This window comes from Chiroxiphia lanceolata, chromosome 19 (genome assembly GCF_009829145.1).
Source record: "Chiroxiphia lanceolata isolate bChiLan1 chromosome 19, bChiLan1.pri, whole genome shotgun sequence".
In the NCBI taxonomy this organism is placed as follows: domain Eukaryota; kingdom Metazoa; phylum Chordata; class Aves; order Passeriformes; family Pipridae; genus Chiroxiphia; species Chiroxiphia lanceolata.
The window spans coordinates 1,166,318-1,185,428 of NC_045655.1; the positions used below are offsets into that span (position 1 = coordinate 1,166,318).

The 19,111-nt window shown below is 51.8% G+C and overlaps 1 protein-coding gene across 1 annotated transcript in view; it reads left to right on the forward strand.

The window, feature by feature from the left end:
* Nucleotides 1–19,111, forward strand: part of DNAH9 (dynein axonemal heavy chain 9) — a 185,833-nt gene that overhangs the window by 16,188 nt on the left and 150,534 nt on the right. Inside the window, 11 exon segments of the mRNA XM_032706809.1 lie at nt 880–1,076; nt 1,356–1,774; nt 3,687–3,909; nt 6,352–6,518; nt 6,851–7,721; nt 10,038–10,168; nt 11,487–11,613; nt 14,681–14,833; nt 15,771–15,896; nt 16,528–16,767; nt 17,973–18,133. Coding sequence (XP_032562700.1) covers nt 880–1,076; nt 1,356–1,774; nt 3,687–3,909; nt 6,352–6,518; nt 6,851–7,721; nt 10,038–10,168; nt 11,487–11,613; nt 14,681–14,833; nt 15,771–15,896; nt 16,528–16,767; nt 17,973–18,133 — 2,815 coding nt within the window.

Here is a 19,111-nt window from a genome sequence, read left to right on the forward strand (position 1 = left end):
TGACTCCATCACTGGATTCCTCGGGGGGAGGGATAGAGATGAATGTTCATCACTTGCAGGGATTAATGGGTAGACAAAATTGAGACATCCTCCCAAGTCTGGGCTTGGGCTTCAGCGATCTCCCACCCTCCCATGCCCAAAGCATCAAGTTGACACAATCTTTCATTTGTGGGCAGCCTCAAGAGCTGGTTCTGCTCGTGAAAGTCATGAACAAAAAACCTCAGTCCCTGAGCATAAGTCCTGTGAAGAGACAAGCTGGGCTCAGCAGCCACTAGATCAGACATCCTGCCTAAGACCACCAGGGAGGTTCACCCCCTCTGCTGAGAGCAGCTTGTGTCCAACTGAAGCACATCTCCAGGAATGCCTCCCTCCTGGCACACTGAGTTGGAGAATTGCATCCAGTTCTTCACCATCTTGTTAAGAACTTGCACATATTGTCACATTTGCATCTGGCTTCAGTTTCTGGTTGCTGGGGTTTTTTTTCATCCCTTTCTCCGCTAAATTAAAGAGCCTCTTGGTTCCCGTTGTTTTTCTTGTCTGCAAGTACTTACTTGCTGTAATTGTTCAGCTCTCAGACTCCCTTTGGAGTAGCTGAAGAGCCTGGTCTCTTTAAAGCTTTCCTCAGCATGTTTTCCAGTCCTTAAATCACTTGTGTCTCATTGGTTCCCCACTGTCTTCAGTGGGTACCACCACACCAGCTGCTTTGCCAGCATTTCCTCATGTTGTGCAGACACAACAGCCCTGGACTCTGTGAGTGAGTGTTTCCCTCCCACCTGCCTGCTGCCCCTGCTGCCCTGTGTGCATCTCCTGGCAGGATGTTAGTGGTGGCTCAAGATGCCTTTTCTCCCCTTGAGAAAGATCCTGGTTCCTCCCTGCCAGATCCCAAGGCAGGGCTTGCTCCCCTGTTTGAGGTGCAGCTGGATTTGGTGATCCCAGATTTGGTATTTCACCCATCTCTGGACCCTGGCACACATGATGGCTTCTCTGACATGGTGGAAAGTCTCCTGAACAGCATCTACCACATCTCCTCGTTGGTGCCCCGGCTGGCCACACACAACAGCTTCCCCCACTACCAGGTCTGTGGCCATGGCCCTCCCTCGTGCTGTGTGGCAGTGAGAAGGTGCCCACTGCTCCCACCTCACTGTGCTCTCCTCTCCCCTCCTGTCCTCCCCCTCTCCCTTTTCCCCTCTTCCTTCTCGTCCCTCCTTTCCCCTCTCACTTCTCCCCTCTCCCCTATTTTCACTCTCCTTTTCCCCCATTTTCCCTTCTCTCCTCTCCCCTCTTTTCCTTTTCCTCCTCTCCCCTCCTCCCCCTGCTCCCCTCCTCTCCCCTCCCCTGCTCTCTCCTCTCTCCAGGCAGACCTGGAGGACATGTCTGGCCTGGCTGAGCTGCGCCAGGAGCTGCTGTGCCGTGTCCAGGCCGTGGTGTCCTCGTGCTGTGAGTTCCGGGGTTCCCTGGAGCGCTATTCCCACGTGTACGGGGAGGACCGGCGGGAGCTGAGCCGGCAGTTCCTGCTCTACGGGCGTGTCCTCACGGCCGCAGAGCTTGAGGCCCAGGACATGGTCCCTGAGGCACCGCCCACGCTGCAGCAGTTCAGGGAGCACATCGACTCCTACGAGAGGCTCTACGAGGAGGTGACTCACATGGAGCCCCTCAGCACCTTCCAGGGCTGGGTGAGGGTCGATGCTCGGCCTTTCAAGGCGACCTTGCTGAATGAGATTAAAAGATGGACCTTGGTGTTCAAGCAGCATCTCCTGGAACACGTCACACACAGGTGAGGGCTGCTCCTGCCTCTGCTCCTGGGACCTGCTCTGGGATTCCTGACTGGGCTTTATTGTTTCACACTGATAACCGGTTGAGTCATAGAATACCCTGAGCTGGAAGGGACCCACAAGGACCATCGAGTCCAACTCCTGACCCTACACAGGACACCCCAACAATCCCACCATGTGTCTGAGAGTGTTGTCCAAATGCTTCTTGATCTCTGGCAGGCCTGGGGCTGTGACCACTACGATAGCTAATTGAGGAGAAGGGTCCATGGTTCGTGCCAGCTCCATCACATCCCTGTGTCTTCCATCCCCTGGTCTCTGCTGGCACGTAAACTGGGATCAGTGATGTGGACTTGGTACCACTGACATCCCTGAGGCAGGGGCCCTGGGACCTGCTGTGTGGCATAAAACAGGGTATGTGTTTGCCTGCTTAACCTGAGGCAAATAATCCCATCTCTTCTGGGGCTCTGGGCCTGCTTTGTAGGATTAGACGTTGGCCATCAGTAAAGCTGCATTAGTGCCATGGGGTACTTGCTCTGTTTCTGAAAGCATTGAAATTCAGGCAGCCTGTCATGAGGAGGTAGCTCCAGGTTACAAAAAGGAGGAGTTTGGGCTTTAAGTTTAGAAAGTATACATTCCCTGCTCTGAAGAGCTGCTCAGCCACCAGGTCTGTGTAGGATGATGCCCCAGCTGATTTATTGGTCACAACTTCAGTGAAGTTGTGAAGGGTGTCCCAGGTCTTGGCTGCTCCCAGAGAAGTGTTCACAGACATCTGTAGAGGAGGCAGCTGCTGGGGTGGTGATATGATCTCCTTTGTCTTTCCAGCACCATAATTCTGTTAGATAATTTCTGTGCAAAGAGGTTTTTGTGTAGCTGTGAAGGAGCATTTAGGAGTTGTTATTGAGAGTCCCTGACTCAGCAGTTTATTAGGTGAAGTATTTAAGGATGCATTTAGGTCCAACTGCATCCACAGAATTTAAGTGGGCACTTAAAAAGTAAGTGCTTTGAGAGGTGGACAGTGGATGTGCTGGGAAGGACCAGAGACACGGGAGCCCATTCTGCCTCTGCTAAAAGTACCCAGTAGCTGGTGAGGTTAAGAACAGGGTAAGCAGGTATGGAAACATCCTCCAAACACTCTCCTTGTCTCTGATGATTTATGGCTCAAGGACTTTGAGAGACAGGGATCATGCCTTTGTTTTTAAAGACATGGATGGATTTTTTCCCTCTCACAAATGTCTAGTTGCTTTTCTGAACTGCTGTGAATTTGTATCACCTGCACCCTCCGCTTGCAGGGGGGGAGTTGCCTTGTCAGGTGAGGCAGCGTATGAAAGAGAATCCCTGTTTGTTGGAGCTTTGCAATCTGGTAGGTTCATCTGGGAAAATTGGATTCTTCTGTTGGAAGAGAAGGGGTGAAAACTGTCACAGAATCATAGAATGGTTTGGTTTGGAAGAGACCTTAGAGATCATCCAGTTCTACCCCTGCCATGGGCAGGGACACCTTCCACTGTCCCACGTTGCTCCAAGCCCTGTCCAACCTGGCCTTGAACACTTCCAGGGATGGGGCAGCCACAGCTTCTCTGGGCAACCTGTGCCAGGGCCACCCTCACAGCACAGACTGTCCTCTCAAAGGCACCTCTGCAGAGCCCCCCTGAGCTCACTGTCTCTGTGACACTCCTGCTCAGCTCCCCTGTCCCCAGCCTGAGAAGTCCCAACCTGTCTTTGTATTCCTTGCAGGAAGCTATACCACATCCAGGGATCCTTTTGAGCATGAATTGCAGTCCTGCTGCCCTTAGCATGCAGTGGGCAAGGAGAGCCAGGCCGTCCCCGTCCCTGCCAGCCCAGCTGCCTGTGGAAGGCTGGATATTAATTCCACAGGAACTGCTCTGATTCTGTGCCTCCCTGCTTTGTGCTCCACAGCTTGGCTGACCTTGAGGAATTCATCCAAACTACTGAGAAAGGGCTGAGCAGGAAGGTCGAGAAGGGGGATTACAACGGCCTCGTGGAGGTCATGGGGCACCTCCTGGCCGTGAAGGAGCGACACGGTGCCACCGACGCCATGTTTGAGCCCCTGAGGGAAACCATTGACCTGCTGAGGGCCTATGAGCAGCAGGTGCCAGGGGAAGTCCACCAGCAACTGGAGGTGGGTGAGAATTTGTGGTGGACACACAGTTTGCCAAGGAGCAGATGGCAAAGGCAGCAGGAGCCGAAGAGCGTTGCAGGAATATTTAAGGCCCTGCTCCCTGTCATTAGAGGGCCTCAGTGGATAGTATTTTGCTATTGCAGGATGTGCCTTAATAGCTCTAAATTTTGGAGTTATATTGAGATTTTTCTTTTAAAGCAGAGATTAAGCCTTTTGTTATGTATGAAAAACATAGAATTGCCTGCTCCAACTCCCAGCGATTACTCTTCAACAAAATTAATGCATTTTCAAATACATCTGTTAATTAGGTTCAATTATAATTATTTTTAAATAAGCTGGTTCTTAGCAACGATGGAGATGGGAAGGATAATGTTGGCAGAGGAGTTGCCTTCTCACAGGACTTCAGGCCTCCACTGTGTCTGAACCACTGGATCTGCTTGACCCAGAGGGCATCACTGGGAGCAGGTTATAACAGTATTTTGGCACCTTTTCACACATGGCTATGATGAGTAAGTTTTCTTTTGGGAATTCCTTTCATTTCTGGAAAGGGGACCGTGAGATGAAAGTTAGTAATGATGGTGAAGTGCCCAACCAGCTTTGGGGACAGCACTGGCAACAGCCAAGGGGATGCAGTGGAGAAGTGTGTGGCTACCTGCTGATGGGTGCCCTGTGGACCCCTGTGGGCAGGGGGTCTGTGCAGGGCACAGGGTTAAAGCAGGAGCTGCTGGGGAGGAGTCCCTGCCTTGCAAAGGCTCCTGTTCCCTGCTGCAGGCTCAATGGAGCCGAAGGGGGTTTAGCAATCCCTGGGTTTTCTGCTTGTGCAGCCTGATCTGTGGGGGGTCGGTCACCAAATCTGGAAGAGTTAAGAGTCCTAAAGATACCCAGGGTCCTGCAGACCCCTGAACACCAGCAGGGCTGCATTGCGTGGGTGTTCTGGCTGCTGCAGCATCTTTGGTCCAGCATGAAGCTGGAACCTGGCTCTGCTAATCCCTCTGCCCAGGAGCTGCTGCTGTGGTGTCTGTTTGTGCAAGTAAATTCAAACAACTGATTTATTTTCCTCATAGAAGAAATGAGGATGTGGGGCAGCCCTGCAGATGCAGGAGATAACAAAAAACACTTATTCTTTCTGGCAAGTGGCAGCAACACGTGTGTGAATGATTGATTTGCTCCTGTATAGGGTAGGAAAACCAGTAGTTCCTGTAGGTACTGCTCCTTCTGTGGCTATGGTGATGGATGGGTGTGGAGCTGGAGGTCAGTAGGAGAAAAGAAAGCAGCTCCATGTGTGCCCTACTGTGGTCCTGGATAGTGATGTCTATTTGGAATGAGATGTGGCAGGGAGAGACCCTTCAGGAGCCCCACTCTGGTCACCTCTGCTGCCTTAGAGCTGCCTTCAGTTATTTCCCTTCTTTTCATAGTGTTGGTAGGTCTCTGTTAATCTCCCCAAATATGTGAACTGGGCTGAAAAGAAACCCAAAATCTTTCCTGTAGGCTTGGACAGTACATGGGAAGTGGGGAGAACACAGCACTGGGGCTTGGGGACAGCAGAGCCCTTGGTGTCAGTGCCTGGGCTGAGGGTATGGCCGGAGAGGCCCAGTGAGGAGAAATAAAATCCCTTTCTGAAGAAAATGCCAGGTCTGGAGGGGGGATTGTCAGCAGTGCTGAGCACTCACAGTTGGATGCAGAGATGAGAAAGAACCCAGTCTCATTTGGTGCTGATGTTGTATACACATCCTGGAGGGATTTGCCCTGTAGGGCTTTCTGGAGTCCTCCTGGTATAACATCCCAGGCTCTGTTTCTTTAGCTCCGGGAAGCCAGAGGAGTTTGCATCCACATCCATTCTCCTGCCTTCAGCTGCTCCCAGCAGGTTCCAGGCCCTGATGGGCTTGATGTCAGAGTCACTGTTCTCTCTTGAGCACTGACCATCCCGTGAGCCCAGGATTGAGTCTTCTTCAGTGGTTATGAACATATTTTTACAATCAGAACAGTCAGTTGTAGGGTCTTGGTCTTCATTAGTGTTCAAAATTTTGAATAAGTGGGAATATTTATCCCAAATTGTGTCTTTAGCCTTTTATAGAATCACAGAATTGTTGAAGTTGAAAAAGATCTTTAAGATCTCGCCCCAGCACCACCACCATGTTCACCACTAAACCATGTCCTCAAGTGCCACATCCACACATTTTTTGCATACTTCCAGCGTTGAGGACTCCACCACTGCCCTGCTCAGCCTGTACCAATGCTTTGCAACCCTTTCTTTGAGTTTTTTTCCTAATATCCAATCTAAACCTCCCCAGGCACAACTTGAGGCGTCCCAACAAAACTTTCTTACAGTCTTAGACACGGAATCTGTTGCTTTTCCTGTTCTGTGGTTACCCTTGAACAGATCAGGCAGATCTTACACTGAACAGCAAGTCCTACCTCCCAGCAGTTCTGTTTTGCCCATAGGAGCTACCAGAGAAATGGAACCATGTGAAGAAGCTGGCCCTGGCTGTGAGGCAGCACGTTGCTCCTCTCCAGGCCAACGAGATGACCGCCCTGCGCCAGAGCTGCGCCGCCTTCGACGCCCAACAGCTCCACTTCAGGGAGAGGTTTGGGAGAGAAGCTCCCTTCAGGTATGGACAGGTTATACCATCAAGGCAACCCTGAGGGAAAAAAAGCTCTATGTGCTTATCTCTGCGTGTCCTGAGGATGCAGAGCCCTTCCATACCTGCTCCCAGTGCTGTGCCTGGGGTGTTGTGTCCCTGGGAACACTGTCCAGTGTTAGCGGTTTGGATGCTGAGGGCACATCGTTGCTTTAAGGTGTCATCAGTAGTGCCATGTAGTACCATCAAGGTGTACTACAGACCTTTCATCTCTCCCATGTCTCTCAGAGGCACTGTTTAGTTTATGTTTTCTTTAGAAGTTGTTACAATATCGCTTATGAATAACAAACATTTATTTCTAGGTTTGACACTGAAAAGCCTTATCAACTGCTGGATGCAAAGCACATGGAGATTAAACAGATGGAGTCAGCCATGACCTCGATTTCTGAATCAGCTGGTCTGTTTGAAGTCATGGTGCCAGAATATAAACAACTGAAGCAGTGCAGGAAGGAGCTGTGTCTTCTCAAACAGCTCTGGGATATGATCTCCCTGGTGAACGCCAGCCTCAGTGACTGGCAGACCACCAAATGGGTGGATATTAATGTGGAAAACATGGATCTGGAGTGTAAAAAGTTTGCAAGAGAGATTCAGAGTCTGGATAAAGAAATGAGGGCGTGGGATGCTTTCACTGGACTGGACAGCAAGGTGAAGAACATGCTGACGGCCCTGAAGGCGGTGGCAGAACTTCAAAACCCTGCCATCAGAGAAAGGCACTGGGACCAGCTGATGCAGGTGACGGGTGTGAGGTTTGTGATGGACTCAGACACCACGCTGGCTGACCTCCTCAGGCTCAACCTGCATAAATTTGAGGGTGAGGTCCATGGAATTGTGGACAAAGCAGTGCGAGAAATGAGCATGGAGAAAGTGCTGAAGGAGCTGAGAGTGACTTGGAGCACCAGGGAGTTCCAGTACGAGCCTCACTCCCGCACCAACATCCCCTTGCTGAAGTCAGATGAGGAGCTTATTGAAACTTTGGAAGACAACCAGGTGCAGCTGCAGAATTTGATGTCATCCAAATATATTGCTTTCTTCCTGGAGGAAGTGTCTGCCTGGCAGAGGCAGCTCTCCACTGCTGACTCTGTCCTTGCCCTCTGGTTCGAGGTGCAGCGCACGTGGTGTCACCTGGAGGGCATCTTCATAGGCTCAGAGGATATCCGGGCACAGCTGCCCCAGGTGGGAAACCTCAAATCCTGCTTCCTCTTTGGAAAGCATTGAAGAAGAGCCTCTATTATTAAATAGAGTTATCTATAGTGCCAAGTTGCCCCAAGCAGGGCTTTTCTCCCGCTGCTTCTCTCCCTGAAGGCTCCCTTAGTGCTGTGGTAGTTCCACGGGATGTTTTTGTGCCACAGGTTGTGCCTGAGCTGTGCTGAGAGGCTGATTTTCTCCCTTCCACTTCTGCATAGCAAATACAGAGTTGCTGGGGCTGGGCAGGAGGCTGCTGGTTCCTTCAGTGCTGCAGGTGTGTTCCCTCTTCCCTCGGAGGGGAGAGCACCAGGAGAATTATTCAGGCACTGCAAATCCCCAGAATCACAGAATGTGCTGAGTTGGAAGGGACCCACAAGGATCATCGAGTCCAACCCTCAACCCTGCACAGGCCCATCCCCAAGAGTCACACCCTGTGCCCCAGAGGATCATCCAAACCCTCCTGGAGCTCTGGCAGCCTTGGGGCTGTGACCACTTACCAACCAGAGGTGGCCCAGGCAGCTCTGGCAGCATCCCCTCCCTGGCCTTCAGTGCTGGTGCAGGGGGAGAGTAGCTCTTCTCCCCCTCCTGCTTTGGAAAATGGAGCAGAGTTGTCATTGGTGAACCCCTCAGGTTGTCTTTGAGTCCAGCTTCCAGAGTTATTCCAGCCTGGCAGCCATGCTGAGGAGGAACATGCCTTTCACTGAGGAGTAAGCTGTAGGTGCAGTGTCCCCACTGTCCCTGTGCCTGTGCAGTGTCACTGAGGGGGGACTGGCTCCCAGACAGGGTGTGCACCTGACAGTTGCCCACCCTGTCCCCATCCCTTCCCTCTGGGCTGCTTGGGCTGTTCCTCCTCTGCTCTGGTGAGTGCTGGGCACACCTGGCTTCCCAGGCTGTGTGTCCAGGGGCTGGTCCCAGAGCCCCAAGGGTTGTCCTGTGTGCCAGCATAATGTGACATCCAGCAGCTCTCTGAGGGTGGGTCAGAAACCACAGCATGGTTTAACCTGCATCTCACAGGGTTCTGCACCTCAGCACCCCCCTGGCAGGTGCCACGAACCAGCAGCCAGTTCCCTTCCATAGCAGAGGATGAAGCTCAGATCCTCTGGAGGCTGAACTTCCTTGGGATGCATCCAGGGCTGGGGAGTCGGTGCTGACAGGGCCAGGATACACATCTGGAGCTGGCTGACAGGCTGGGAGAGCTGGGGGTGTTCAGCCTGGATAAGTGAAGCCTCTGGGGAGACCTTAGAGCCCCTTCCAGTGCCTAAAGGGGCTCCAGGAGAGCTGGAGAGGGACTTGGAACAAGGGATGGAGGGACAGGACAAGGGGAAATGGCTTCAAACTGACATAGGGCGAGTTTAGTTTTGATATTAGGGAAAAAATTCTTCCCTGTGAGGGTATTGAGGCCCTGGCACAGGTTGCCCAGAGAGGTTGTGGAATTCTCATCCCTGGAAGTGTCCAAGACCAGACTGGATGGGACTTGGAGCAACCTGGTTTAGTGAAGGCAGGGGGATCTGGATAATCTTTAAGGTCCCTTCTAACCCAAACCATTCTATTATTCTATGATTCCATGAATGACTTCAGCCACAGCCTTGCTACAGGGGCTTAACACAGGTTAGCATGGAAGTGTTCCCAGGAAAGCTGGGAGCACTTTTATGCAGTGTCCTGTCTCACTCAGGAAGCTTAGCTTGGGAAGAAAGGGAGAGCAGGGACATTTTGAACATAACTTATCTATTTTTCACTATTTAGCTTCAGAAATTCATGGTCTCTGTTGGGTGTCAGGGAGCTCCTCTGCTGGTGGTCTGGGGTTCCATGGCCCTACTCAGGGCAAGGAAGGGCTCTGCTCTTCCAGCCACCATGCCCACATCAGGGTGGGCGGTGTGGCATGAGGGGACAGCAGAACACCCATGAGATTGGTGGCCTTTCCCCCATATGGGAGCATCTCCCCTGCTGTGATCAGGGAAAATGGGTAATTCATCTGGAATGGGAGCTGAAGAGTCAGGAGGGGCTATTCAGAGGGGAATTCAATCCTGTGGGAATAAGTGGTCCTACGGATTGGCTTCTGCACAGATCACTTTATGCACAGCTCCTGTGGGATACAATGACAAGGCAAAGGCCTGAGTGGGGACTTGTTTCAGGCACATGGGTGGGAGAGCCCTTGAGGGGTGGAGTAAGGGTCCCCTCTGCACTGGCCAGAAGGCTCTCTGCAGAGGAGCTTTCCCCTCATCCCAAAGCCACACCCAGAGGATGGGATCCCTCAGCACACAATTTGTGTGTCACTGTGACTGTGTCCTTTGTGTCCTTTTTTAGGACTCCAAGTGCTTTGAAGGGATTGATGTGGATTTTAGAGAACTGGCCTATGAAGTTCAGAAAACCCCAAATGTAGTTGAGGCCACCAATAAACCAGGTCTGTCCCAACAGCTGGAGGACATTCAGAGGAGGTAGGTAGAAGGTCATTCCCAGGATTTTGTCAGAGGGAATCAGCTCTAAGAAGTTGGTTGATATTGTGCTCCAAGGCTGTTTCTGAGGCTGTGCATTATCTGCATTCACAAATCCAGCCTTTCTGACCTTTCTCAAGTCTTTTTACTTGTGACCCATCACCCTGAAACCCCTGAGTGGAGTTTGGCTTTGTGTAGGGGCAAATTCTCATCCTGACTATTGATTTGCACACTTTAAGGGCCATCCAGGTGGTTTGAACAGCTCATGGCCTCACTGCCACCCAAACACAATGTCTGAAAAAGCTGTATAGGGGTGTGAGAAGAGGATCTAGTTTGGATACTGGGAAGAAATCCTGCCTCTGAGGGTGGGGAGGCCCTGGCAGAGGTTACCCAGAGAAGCTGTGGCTGCCCCATCCCTGGAAGTGTCCAGGACCAGGTTGGACGTGGCTTGGAGCAACGTGGGCTGGTGGAAGGTGTCCCTGCCCATGGCAGGGGGTGGGACTGGATGGATTTTGAGGTCCCTTCCAACCCAAACCATTCCATGATTTCATGATATCTGCAGCAGAGCTGAGACCATGTTCTTTAATTTACAAAAGTATCCCTGTGTGTGACACAAGGTATAACAGCTCCCTGGGAAAGACCTGAGTGTCCTGAGATGGAGACACTGCTCACTTAACATATGAATGCACCTGAAACACACTTCAAAGTTCCCGTGGAGCTGTTCTGGCAGTAACAGCTCTCATTTCAAATAAAGATTGGATTTTATTTTCAGTCGGATAAGGCCAATGTTCCTCACAGAGAATGTTATTTAGGAACTTTTTGTAAGCTCAGCAGCAGTTTAGCATGTGAACACTGCAAGATTCATTTTGCAGATCGGAGTAAACTGGTTTCCTTTCATGCTTTGCAAACACAAAAAGCTGAGTTGGTTGGAATCAGACTTTAAAATGTGGCTCATTAGAATAAAAGCCGTTCTGAAAATGTTCATCCCCGTGTGAAACCACCTGTGGCAGTTTAGAGCTTGTCTAAAACAGTAGGTCAGACTGCAAATCTTTCCAACCTCTTCTTCCACCTCTGTTTCTGCTTTTTTATGAGGCTACCCTGGCTCTTGGGTGTTTGACCCCGGAGTAGAGAGTGAGCTGTGAGTTACTTTGTGCTGTGTTGATCTGTTCAGGAATGCTGGAGGGCAGCTGCAGGCTCAGCTCGTGCCTTGGATTTCCCCATGGTGTGCAGAAGCTGCTTGATAACCCAAAGGGCAGCACGAAGCATGGAAAGATCTTTAGCCCCCTGTCCTGGGCTCTGTTCATCTACTTTGTCTCCACAGGTTGTCTCTGTGTGAGAAGGCTTTGGCTGAATATCTGGACATGAAGAGGTTGGCCTTTCCCAGATTTTACTTCATTTCTTCCACAGATTTATTGGATATTCTTTCCAACGGCACTAACCCACACATGGTAAGCCTTGGAGTGCATCAGCTTTGCATTTTGCAGCTGTCAAGAGTGTCACAGTGGAAAATGCAGTCTTGAGACTCTGCAGTGTCCTTTCTGGAGGACTTTTTCTCCCACCCGGATGTGGATTAATAACTCTTTCACAGCTCATCTTCATCTGTCATTCTGGACAGGCAGCATGTGCCCTGGGTGTTTTCTGATCTAACTCTGGTGCTGCTTGTGGAAGGTTCTGGGAGCTCTGCACTGAGCAGAGCTGTGGTTTTGGTGCCATAAAAACCGGGGATTTGTTTCTGCTGGGACACAGCGAGGTGGGAGGAAACCACCTTGAAGGTCTCATCCAAAACTTGAATCCCAACCTGGGATGCCACTAAACAGCATCTGCTGTTGGAAGAGCCACAGACTGGTCATTCCGATGTGGAAGCGTTGATCACTGGTGGCTTGGAAAGGTCCCTTTTTTAGGGCAGAAAAGGCATTTGCTAGTAACTACTTCTTCCTTCCCCCTTGCGAAGGGCTTTGGGGTGTCCTGATCATAGGGGCAGGGAAGCACAGCACCTGGAGGGGGTGAAGCAGGTGCTGGTCAGACAGTGGCCGTGGCAGGGCCAGGCTGTGTATCTGACCCTCTGCACCACTGACTGTGCAGGCTCCTCTGCTCCAGGCCGGGCTCCTGGGATGGTGCCTGAATGCCGGGTGGGGGGAATCACTCCAAGCACACCATTCCAGCTGTTGTCTTGGGAGGATTGCTGGGCCATCCTGGGGAGGAACTGGTAGGAACCTTCCTGTTGTAGGAAATGGCTTCCTGCTGTTCCCAAGGGTCAGGCACCTCTATCCCCCATGGGCGGAGCTCAGAGGACTCAGTCCTGGGGGTGCTTTTCCATATGGAGCACGGCAGTGTTGGGGTTGGTTATTGGTGCTGCTGGAGCTGTGCCAGGAATCCTCAGCTGCTTCTCCTGGCAATGCTGTGCCCTGACTTGCCTGGTTTGGGAGGCATCATTGGTGTGTAAACCCAATCAACATGTTCACAGCAAACGGAGACTGCTGGATAAGGAATCCTTATCCAACAGTAAGGAATATTCCTTATTCCACCTTTCAGTAGTGAGTAATCTCTCCTTCTTTAAGCTTTTCCTCATTTTCTGTGTTCATATTGAGCATGTGAATGGGGCAGGTTTAAAAATGCTCTTGTTGCCACTAAACTTTAACTCTGCTTAGATCTGTTTTCTGCTGCTGGGTGATTTCAGCCCACAGAGTGTCATAAATACACAGCTGCTTGATACTTTAAATGGAGAGAAAGAAAACACAGGAAGCAGAGGAAAACTACTGTGCTGAAATGCTCTGTGGAGTAAGAAGAAATTCCTGGCGCTTTCTGTTATTCAAAACTATTTGCAGTAAAATCAAAGCAAATGTCAAGTGGGATCATACCTGGATACACTCTCAGCCTTTCCACTGTAGTTTTAAAGCCTGATAATTCCTAAAAGAGGATTAAATACACAATGATATTTATCCGCTTGAACTGGATATTGAGCTGGGGCAGAGTCAGGGGTATTCCAGGCTCCAGTGGCAGGAATGCTTCGAGTGCTGGAGCACAGCCAAAGCCCTGAGACTGGCCAGGGGCTAGCAGTGGACACTGGGAATTGCTGAGCAGAAACTTCCAGATGTAGGAAAAGGTTTCTATGGTTTATGTGAGATTTGAAAGGAGATGTGCTTATCTGGGAGGAGGCAGAGTGCCTGTTGCTTCTTGATCCACTCTGCGTCTTCCAGGATTGGGCCCTGCTTGATCACAGGTAAGAAGATTGATGAGCTGTGTCCACCTCATGAGGAAGGTTGGAATCCTCTGGGGCTCAGTGAGTGAGAATTGAACAAACAAGTCACAGAATCATAAAACAACCTGAGCTGGAAGGGACCCACAAGAATCATCAAGTCCAACTCCTGGCCCTGCACAGGGCACTCCAACAATCCCACCCTGTCCCTGGGAGTGTTGTCCGAACCCTCCTGGAGCTCTGGCAGCCTTGGGGCTGTGCCCACTGCCCTGGGGAGCCTGGGCAGTGCCCAACCAGCCTCTGGGGGAAGAACCTTTGGCTGAGATCCAACCTGAGCCTGCCCTGACACAGCTCCAGCCATTCCCTGGCTGCTGTCCCTGGTCCCCCCAGAGCAGAGCTCAGTCCCTGCCCCTCCTCTACCCCTGCCCAGGAAGGTGGAACTGCAGTGAGGTCTGACCTCAGTCTCCTCCAGCTGAACACACCAAGTGCCCTCAGTGTCCTCACAGGCCTTCAAATCAAGGCCCTTCACCTGGCTGGGACAGCTCTGGGACCTGCCCTTCCCATGGGAACACCAGTCCTGGAGAAACCTGCCTTTGCTGCAGTGGTGTATAACACACAGGGATTCAGCTGGGTGTGATGTCCTGCTCTAGAAGAAGCACCAGTGACCTGTTCTGCTGGTGTTGGGAGCCTCAGCAGCACTTCTGGTGTCTCCCCCTTGGCTTTGCAAACTCATCCAGGTGTGAACAGGACAGGACTGAATCATTCTGTTCCTCCTGGAAAAGTGCTTTTGGTCAAGGTGGGGGTTTTGTGTGGGATGTTGAGCTGTTTATCCTCTGTCTTAGGCAGAAATAGAAATCTGGTTTCTCCATGAAGGAAAATCCAGGGCTTTTCTTCAGTGCAAAATTGATTTCTAGGAGGGAAAAAGCAGAAAGATTCTTAATGCAGAAAACTCCACAGTGTGCTGAGAACAGGTTGAGGTGGAGCAGTGGATGGACATCTCTCTGCACTACATGAAGGGAAATTGGGACTAGAGAATTATGTGATGTTTCAATGGTTTCTGAGCTTTTCTCCTGTGGGGGAAGTTTCAGGATTTGTTAAGGGATGTCTATCTAAATGAGGTAGAAATAGGTGGAGGTACTGAGAGAGACAGCAAGAGGCTTGTACTGGCAGCATAATGGCAATGAGTGAGGAGATGTGGTGCTGCCAAGTGCTGTTCCAAGTCCTTGCTTTGTGAACGTGGCTATGTCTGTCACATGCAGGGTGACCTCAGTTCTGCTTGTCCTGTCTCTGTGACTTTATTTATATAATTCTTTTTGCAGGTGCAACATCATCTTCCCAAACTTTTTGACAGCTTGGCCAAGGTGAAATTCCAAGTGGACTCTGAGCAAAAGGCAATGAAGGTTGGCCTGGGAATGTACAGCAGAGAGGAGGAATATGTCCCCTTCAGTGAACCCTGTGACTGCAGTGGGCAGGTGAGAGTGAGGGCCTTGTGTGTTCAGACTCTCTGTGGAATCTGCTTTCCTGCCCCTTGGGTGGCATCAATGGCCAAGACACTGTAGAGCTTCACTACTCTTCCATTATGAATGAGAAAATCTGGAAGAGGTGCTGTGTAACTTTAATCCCTCCTTACACCACAGCTCTAGGCCCACTCTGGATGGATCCTCACTAAGTGGGGCAGAGGTGGCCCAGCCCACAGTGCAAAGGAGGGGTTTTCTATTCTAATTATTTTGAGATGTTTTGAGAGTTACTCTTACCCTCTCAGTTGGAAAAGGGAAGCATATTGAAAATAGATTAAGCTATTCCATAGTGCCTCTGCATGGCTACCTTTGGAAAGAGAAGGGTTTTTTCCCGTTTTCCAGATCTTTCTTCTTTCACAGGATGAGTTGAAGTGCAGAATTTAAGAATCAACCTACTGCTCAGCTTTTCTGTCCCTGTAGTTGCACTTTTCTCCATGGACTATTATAAGAAGCTAAAGTATGTAATATCAGCTCTGAGCTCCCTGGTGATGGAGCTTGGCATTTAAACTGTCCTCTCAGCAAGGGCTTTGCCTGTGAAATACTAAATTCAGCAGGAATTGTGTTCCCAGGCTCTCTCTTGCTGCTGGCAGATTGTGCTCAGTCTCACAAGTGACTCTGTCATGGCCTGGAGCTGAAACATGCTGAACTAAATTGCTCCTCGGTGGAGTTCATTTTGGTTCCTCCTAAAGCTGGAGTTCCACACAATCTGCCGTGTTCCCTTGGTGTCTGGAAAGAGATGCTGATCCTGCAGGAGCAGAACTGGCTGAGTCCTGCAGTCCAAAGGAGGACAGAGGCGTGTTGGATTGCAGAGCTGAGCTGCTGCTCCCATTCCCTGGGCCACTCATGACCCAGGAGGAGCAAACCTGTTCCTGGGGTTTCATGTCTCCTGCAGGTCGAGGTGTGGCTCAATCACCTGCTGGACACCATGAGGGCCACGGTGAGGGACGCGATGACAGCAGCTGTCACAGCCTACGAGGAGAAGCCGAGGGAGCAGTGGCTCTTTGACTACCCTGCCCAGGTACCTACCAGTGCTCCTGGGAAAGGTGGGGTGTGGCTTCCCCTTCCATCCTACCCTTCCCTGCTTTCAGTTGTGGCCTCTGGCTATGGCTGGGGATGTTTCTGGCCTCTGCTGTGCTGTCAAGGAAGGAGGAAGGGCGAGTTCTCCTTTCTCCTGGCAATCCCTTGATGGATTCCCAGGCTGAGCTCCGTGTTCTGATTGGAGCTCCAGGCAGGATGCAGTCCCAGGACTTGGGCAGTGGCTGCTGCATCCTGGGGGTCATGGGAAGCCCGTACACCCGGAGAGGTGAGAGGTACCACAGAAGAACAAAGGATGAAGCCTGATGAGAGGAAAGAGCCCCTTGGATGCCCCTCTGGCAGCCTCATGGTCTCCAGCTCGACCTCCCATGTTCTCAGACATGGGAAAGGGACTCACTTCCTGAGGAGCAGCTGCTAGATGTGTCTGCCCCTGACAGGGTATTAAATGGATGTCATGGGGCAGGTCCCCCCTGTCCTGTGTACTGTGACACTGTGGGACAAAATACTTAATCTTATGTCACAGATGCTTCATCCTTGATCTCCCTGTGGATCAGAGACTCAAATGTGAGGAAGCTCTGGTGTTTCCCTGATACTGAGGCAGACTGTTTTTCCAGGTGGCTCTTTCCTGCACCCAGATCTGGTGGACAACCGAAGTGGGGATTGCCTTTGCCAGGATGAAGGAAGGCTACGAGAAGGCCATGAAGGAGTACCACAAGAAGCAGGTGGCTCAGCTGAACAGCCTGGTGACCATGCTGCTGGGGCAGCTCTCCAAGGGCGACAGGCAGAAGATCATGACCATCTGCACCATCGACGTGCACGCTCGGGATGTGGTGGCAAAGATGATTGCACAGAAGGTTGGTGTTCACAGCTCAGGCTGGTCCCGTGCTGGGCATTGGAGTGGGGATTATGGAGGGGTAGAGCAGGTACAGACAGATCACTGCCTGACTCAGTGGGAGGCACATGGCTCTTCTTTTTATAGCTCCCTTGCTCTGGTGTGGGGCCAGAGGGACCCCTTTGGGACTCCCTTGTCTGTCACTGCTCTCCCCCCCCCACTGCCCTGTCATCACAGAATCATGGAATCATTTGGCTTGGAAAGGACCTTAAAGCTCTTCTCATTCCATCCCCTGCCATGGGCAGGGACACCTTCCACTAGCCCAGGTTGCTCCAAGCCCTGTTTAACCTCACCTTGGACACTTCCAGGGATGGGGCAGCCACAGCCTCTCTGGGCAACCTGTGCCAGGACCTCCCCACCCTCACAGGGAAGAACAACTTCCCAGTATCCCTAACCCTGCCCTCTGTCAATGTGAAGCCATTCTTCCTTGTCCTGTCACTCTGTTCAACGTGACATGCCCTGTCCAAAATCTCTCTCCATCTCTCCTTGGAACCCCTTCGGGCACAAAAAGGCCCCAATTAGGTCACCTGGGAGCCTTCTCTTCTCCAGGCTGAACAGTCACAACTCTCTCAACCTTTTCTCATAGCAGAGGTGCTCCATCCATCTAATCCCAATATCCCTGACACTGTTTCATGTCCAGCTCTGCAGGTGGGTGGGAAGGTGCCCTGGGTGTGCTGGGTTGTGGCTGTACCCTCCTTTGTGTCCTTCCAGAGGCAGCTTCAAGGCACAACTGGCCTTGATGGTGCCTTGGCCCAGTTTGGGATGCAGGTGTCTGTCTGTCCACCTGCAGGGCTGCTGCTGGTCGTGCAGAGTGCTGGCCGTGGCTCCTTGTCCCCTGTCCCCTGGTGCTGTCTGAGGTCCCTTCCCTGGCTAAGCAGCCTCTGCCCCCTTTGCTCACCCTGCATTGCTGAAGCCTCTTCATGCCATGCTGCTTCTTAAATCTCCTCTCCAGGACTCTTGGTGCTGCTCTTTCTCTTGGACATTCACTTTTTCCTCTCCCACGGACATGCTTGCTAATTTGGTCCTGCCCTCTGCTGATGGGAAGTGTGGAGGTGACATTGCTCACCTCCCTGCTTTTGCAGTGACCAGTCCATCCCCAGTGACAGCTCCATTGCAGTCCCTGAGCTGTGTGCGGCCCCCCTGATGGTGCCTGTGGGCTCGTTGCAGGTGGACAATGCCCAGGCATTCGTGTGGCTGTCGCAGCTCCGGCACCGCTGGTCAGACGAGGAACGGCACTGCTTTGCCAACATCTGTGATGCCCAGTTCCTGTACTCCTATGAGTACCTTGGCAACACCCCTCGGCTCGTGATCACCCCCCTGACCGACAGGTGAGTCCCTGGGAAACACCAGCACAACCACGTGGCTGGAGGAAGAGCTGCCAGCTAAAGAGGGGTTTATTTTGGACACCCACACCCCTCTAGTTCTTTGTCTGTGTCCCTGCAATCCTGTGGCAGAGCTCCAACTCTCACCTGTTGTTACAGAATCACAGAATCAACCAGATTCTGGAAAAGACCTCTGAGATCATCCAGTCCAACCCATGACCCAACCCCACCTTGTCACCCAGACCATGGCACTGATGCCACATCCAGGCTCTGCTCAAACACCTCCAGGGACGGGGACTGCACCCCCTCCCTGGGCAGCCCATTCCAAGGGCTGATCCCTCTCTCTGGGAAGAACTTCTTCCCAGTGTCCAACCTAAACCTGCCCTGGTACAGCTCAAGGCTGTGCCCTCTTGTCCTACTGCTGGTTCCTGAGAGCAGAGCCCGACCCCCCCCGGCTCCCCCCTCCTGTCAGGGAGTTGTAGAGAGTGAGAAGGTCTCCCCTGAGCCTCCTCCTCTCCAGGCTGAGCCCCCCCAGCTCCCTCAGCTGCTCCTCACAGCACTTGTGCTCCAGACCCTTCCCCAGCCTTGTTGCCCTTCTCTGGACACCTGGTTTGGGATTTTATGGTGTTGCCCCTTGGGGTGTCTGTGCCTCAGATCCCAGGGTGGGATTAGACTCCCAGATGCTCACTGTGGGTGTCTGCCTGGGCAAGGTGTCCACACCCTGCAGGATTGGTGAAGTCCAGAAGCTTTCATCTCATCCTGAGGAGGCATTTGCCACTTGCTTCACCTGTCTCAGTGGGGATACCTGGGATGATGTGACATACTCTGAGTTGTCCCACCTGGATTTCAGCTGCCAGTCCGGATGTGTGCAAGTCTCCTGTGGATCCCTTGTCGTATCTTTCCACTCTCTGTGATGTTTCAGGAGCCATGAGCATCTCAGGTGTCTCTAGACCCCACGTTAGTCAGCTAAACCAAGCCCCCGTG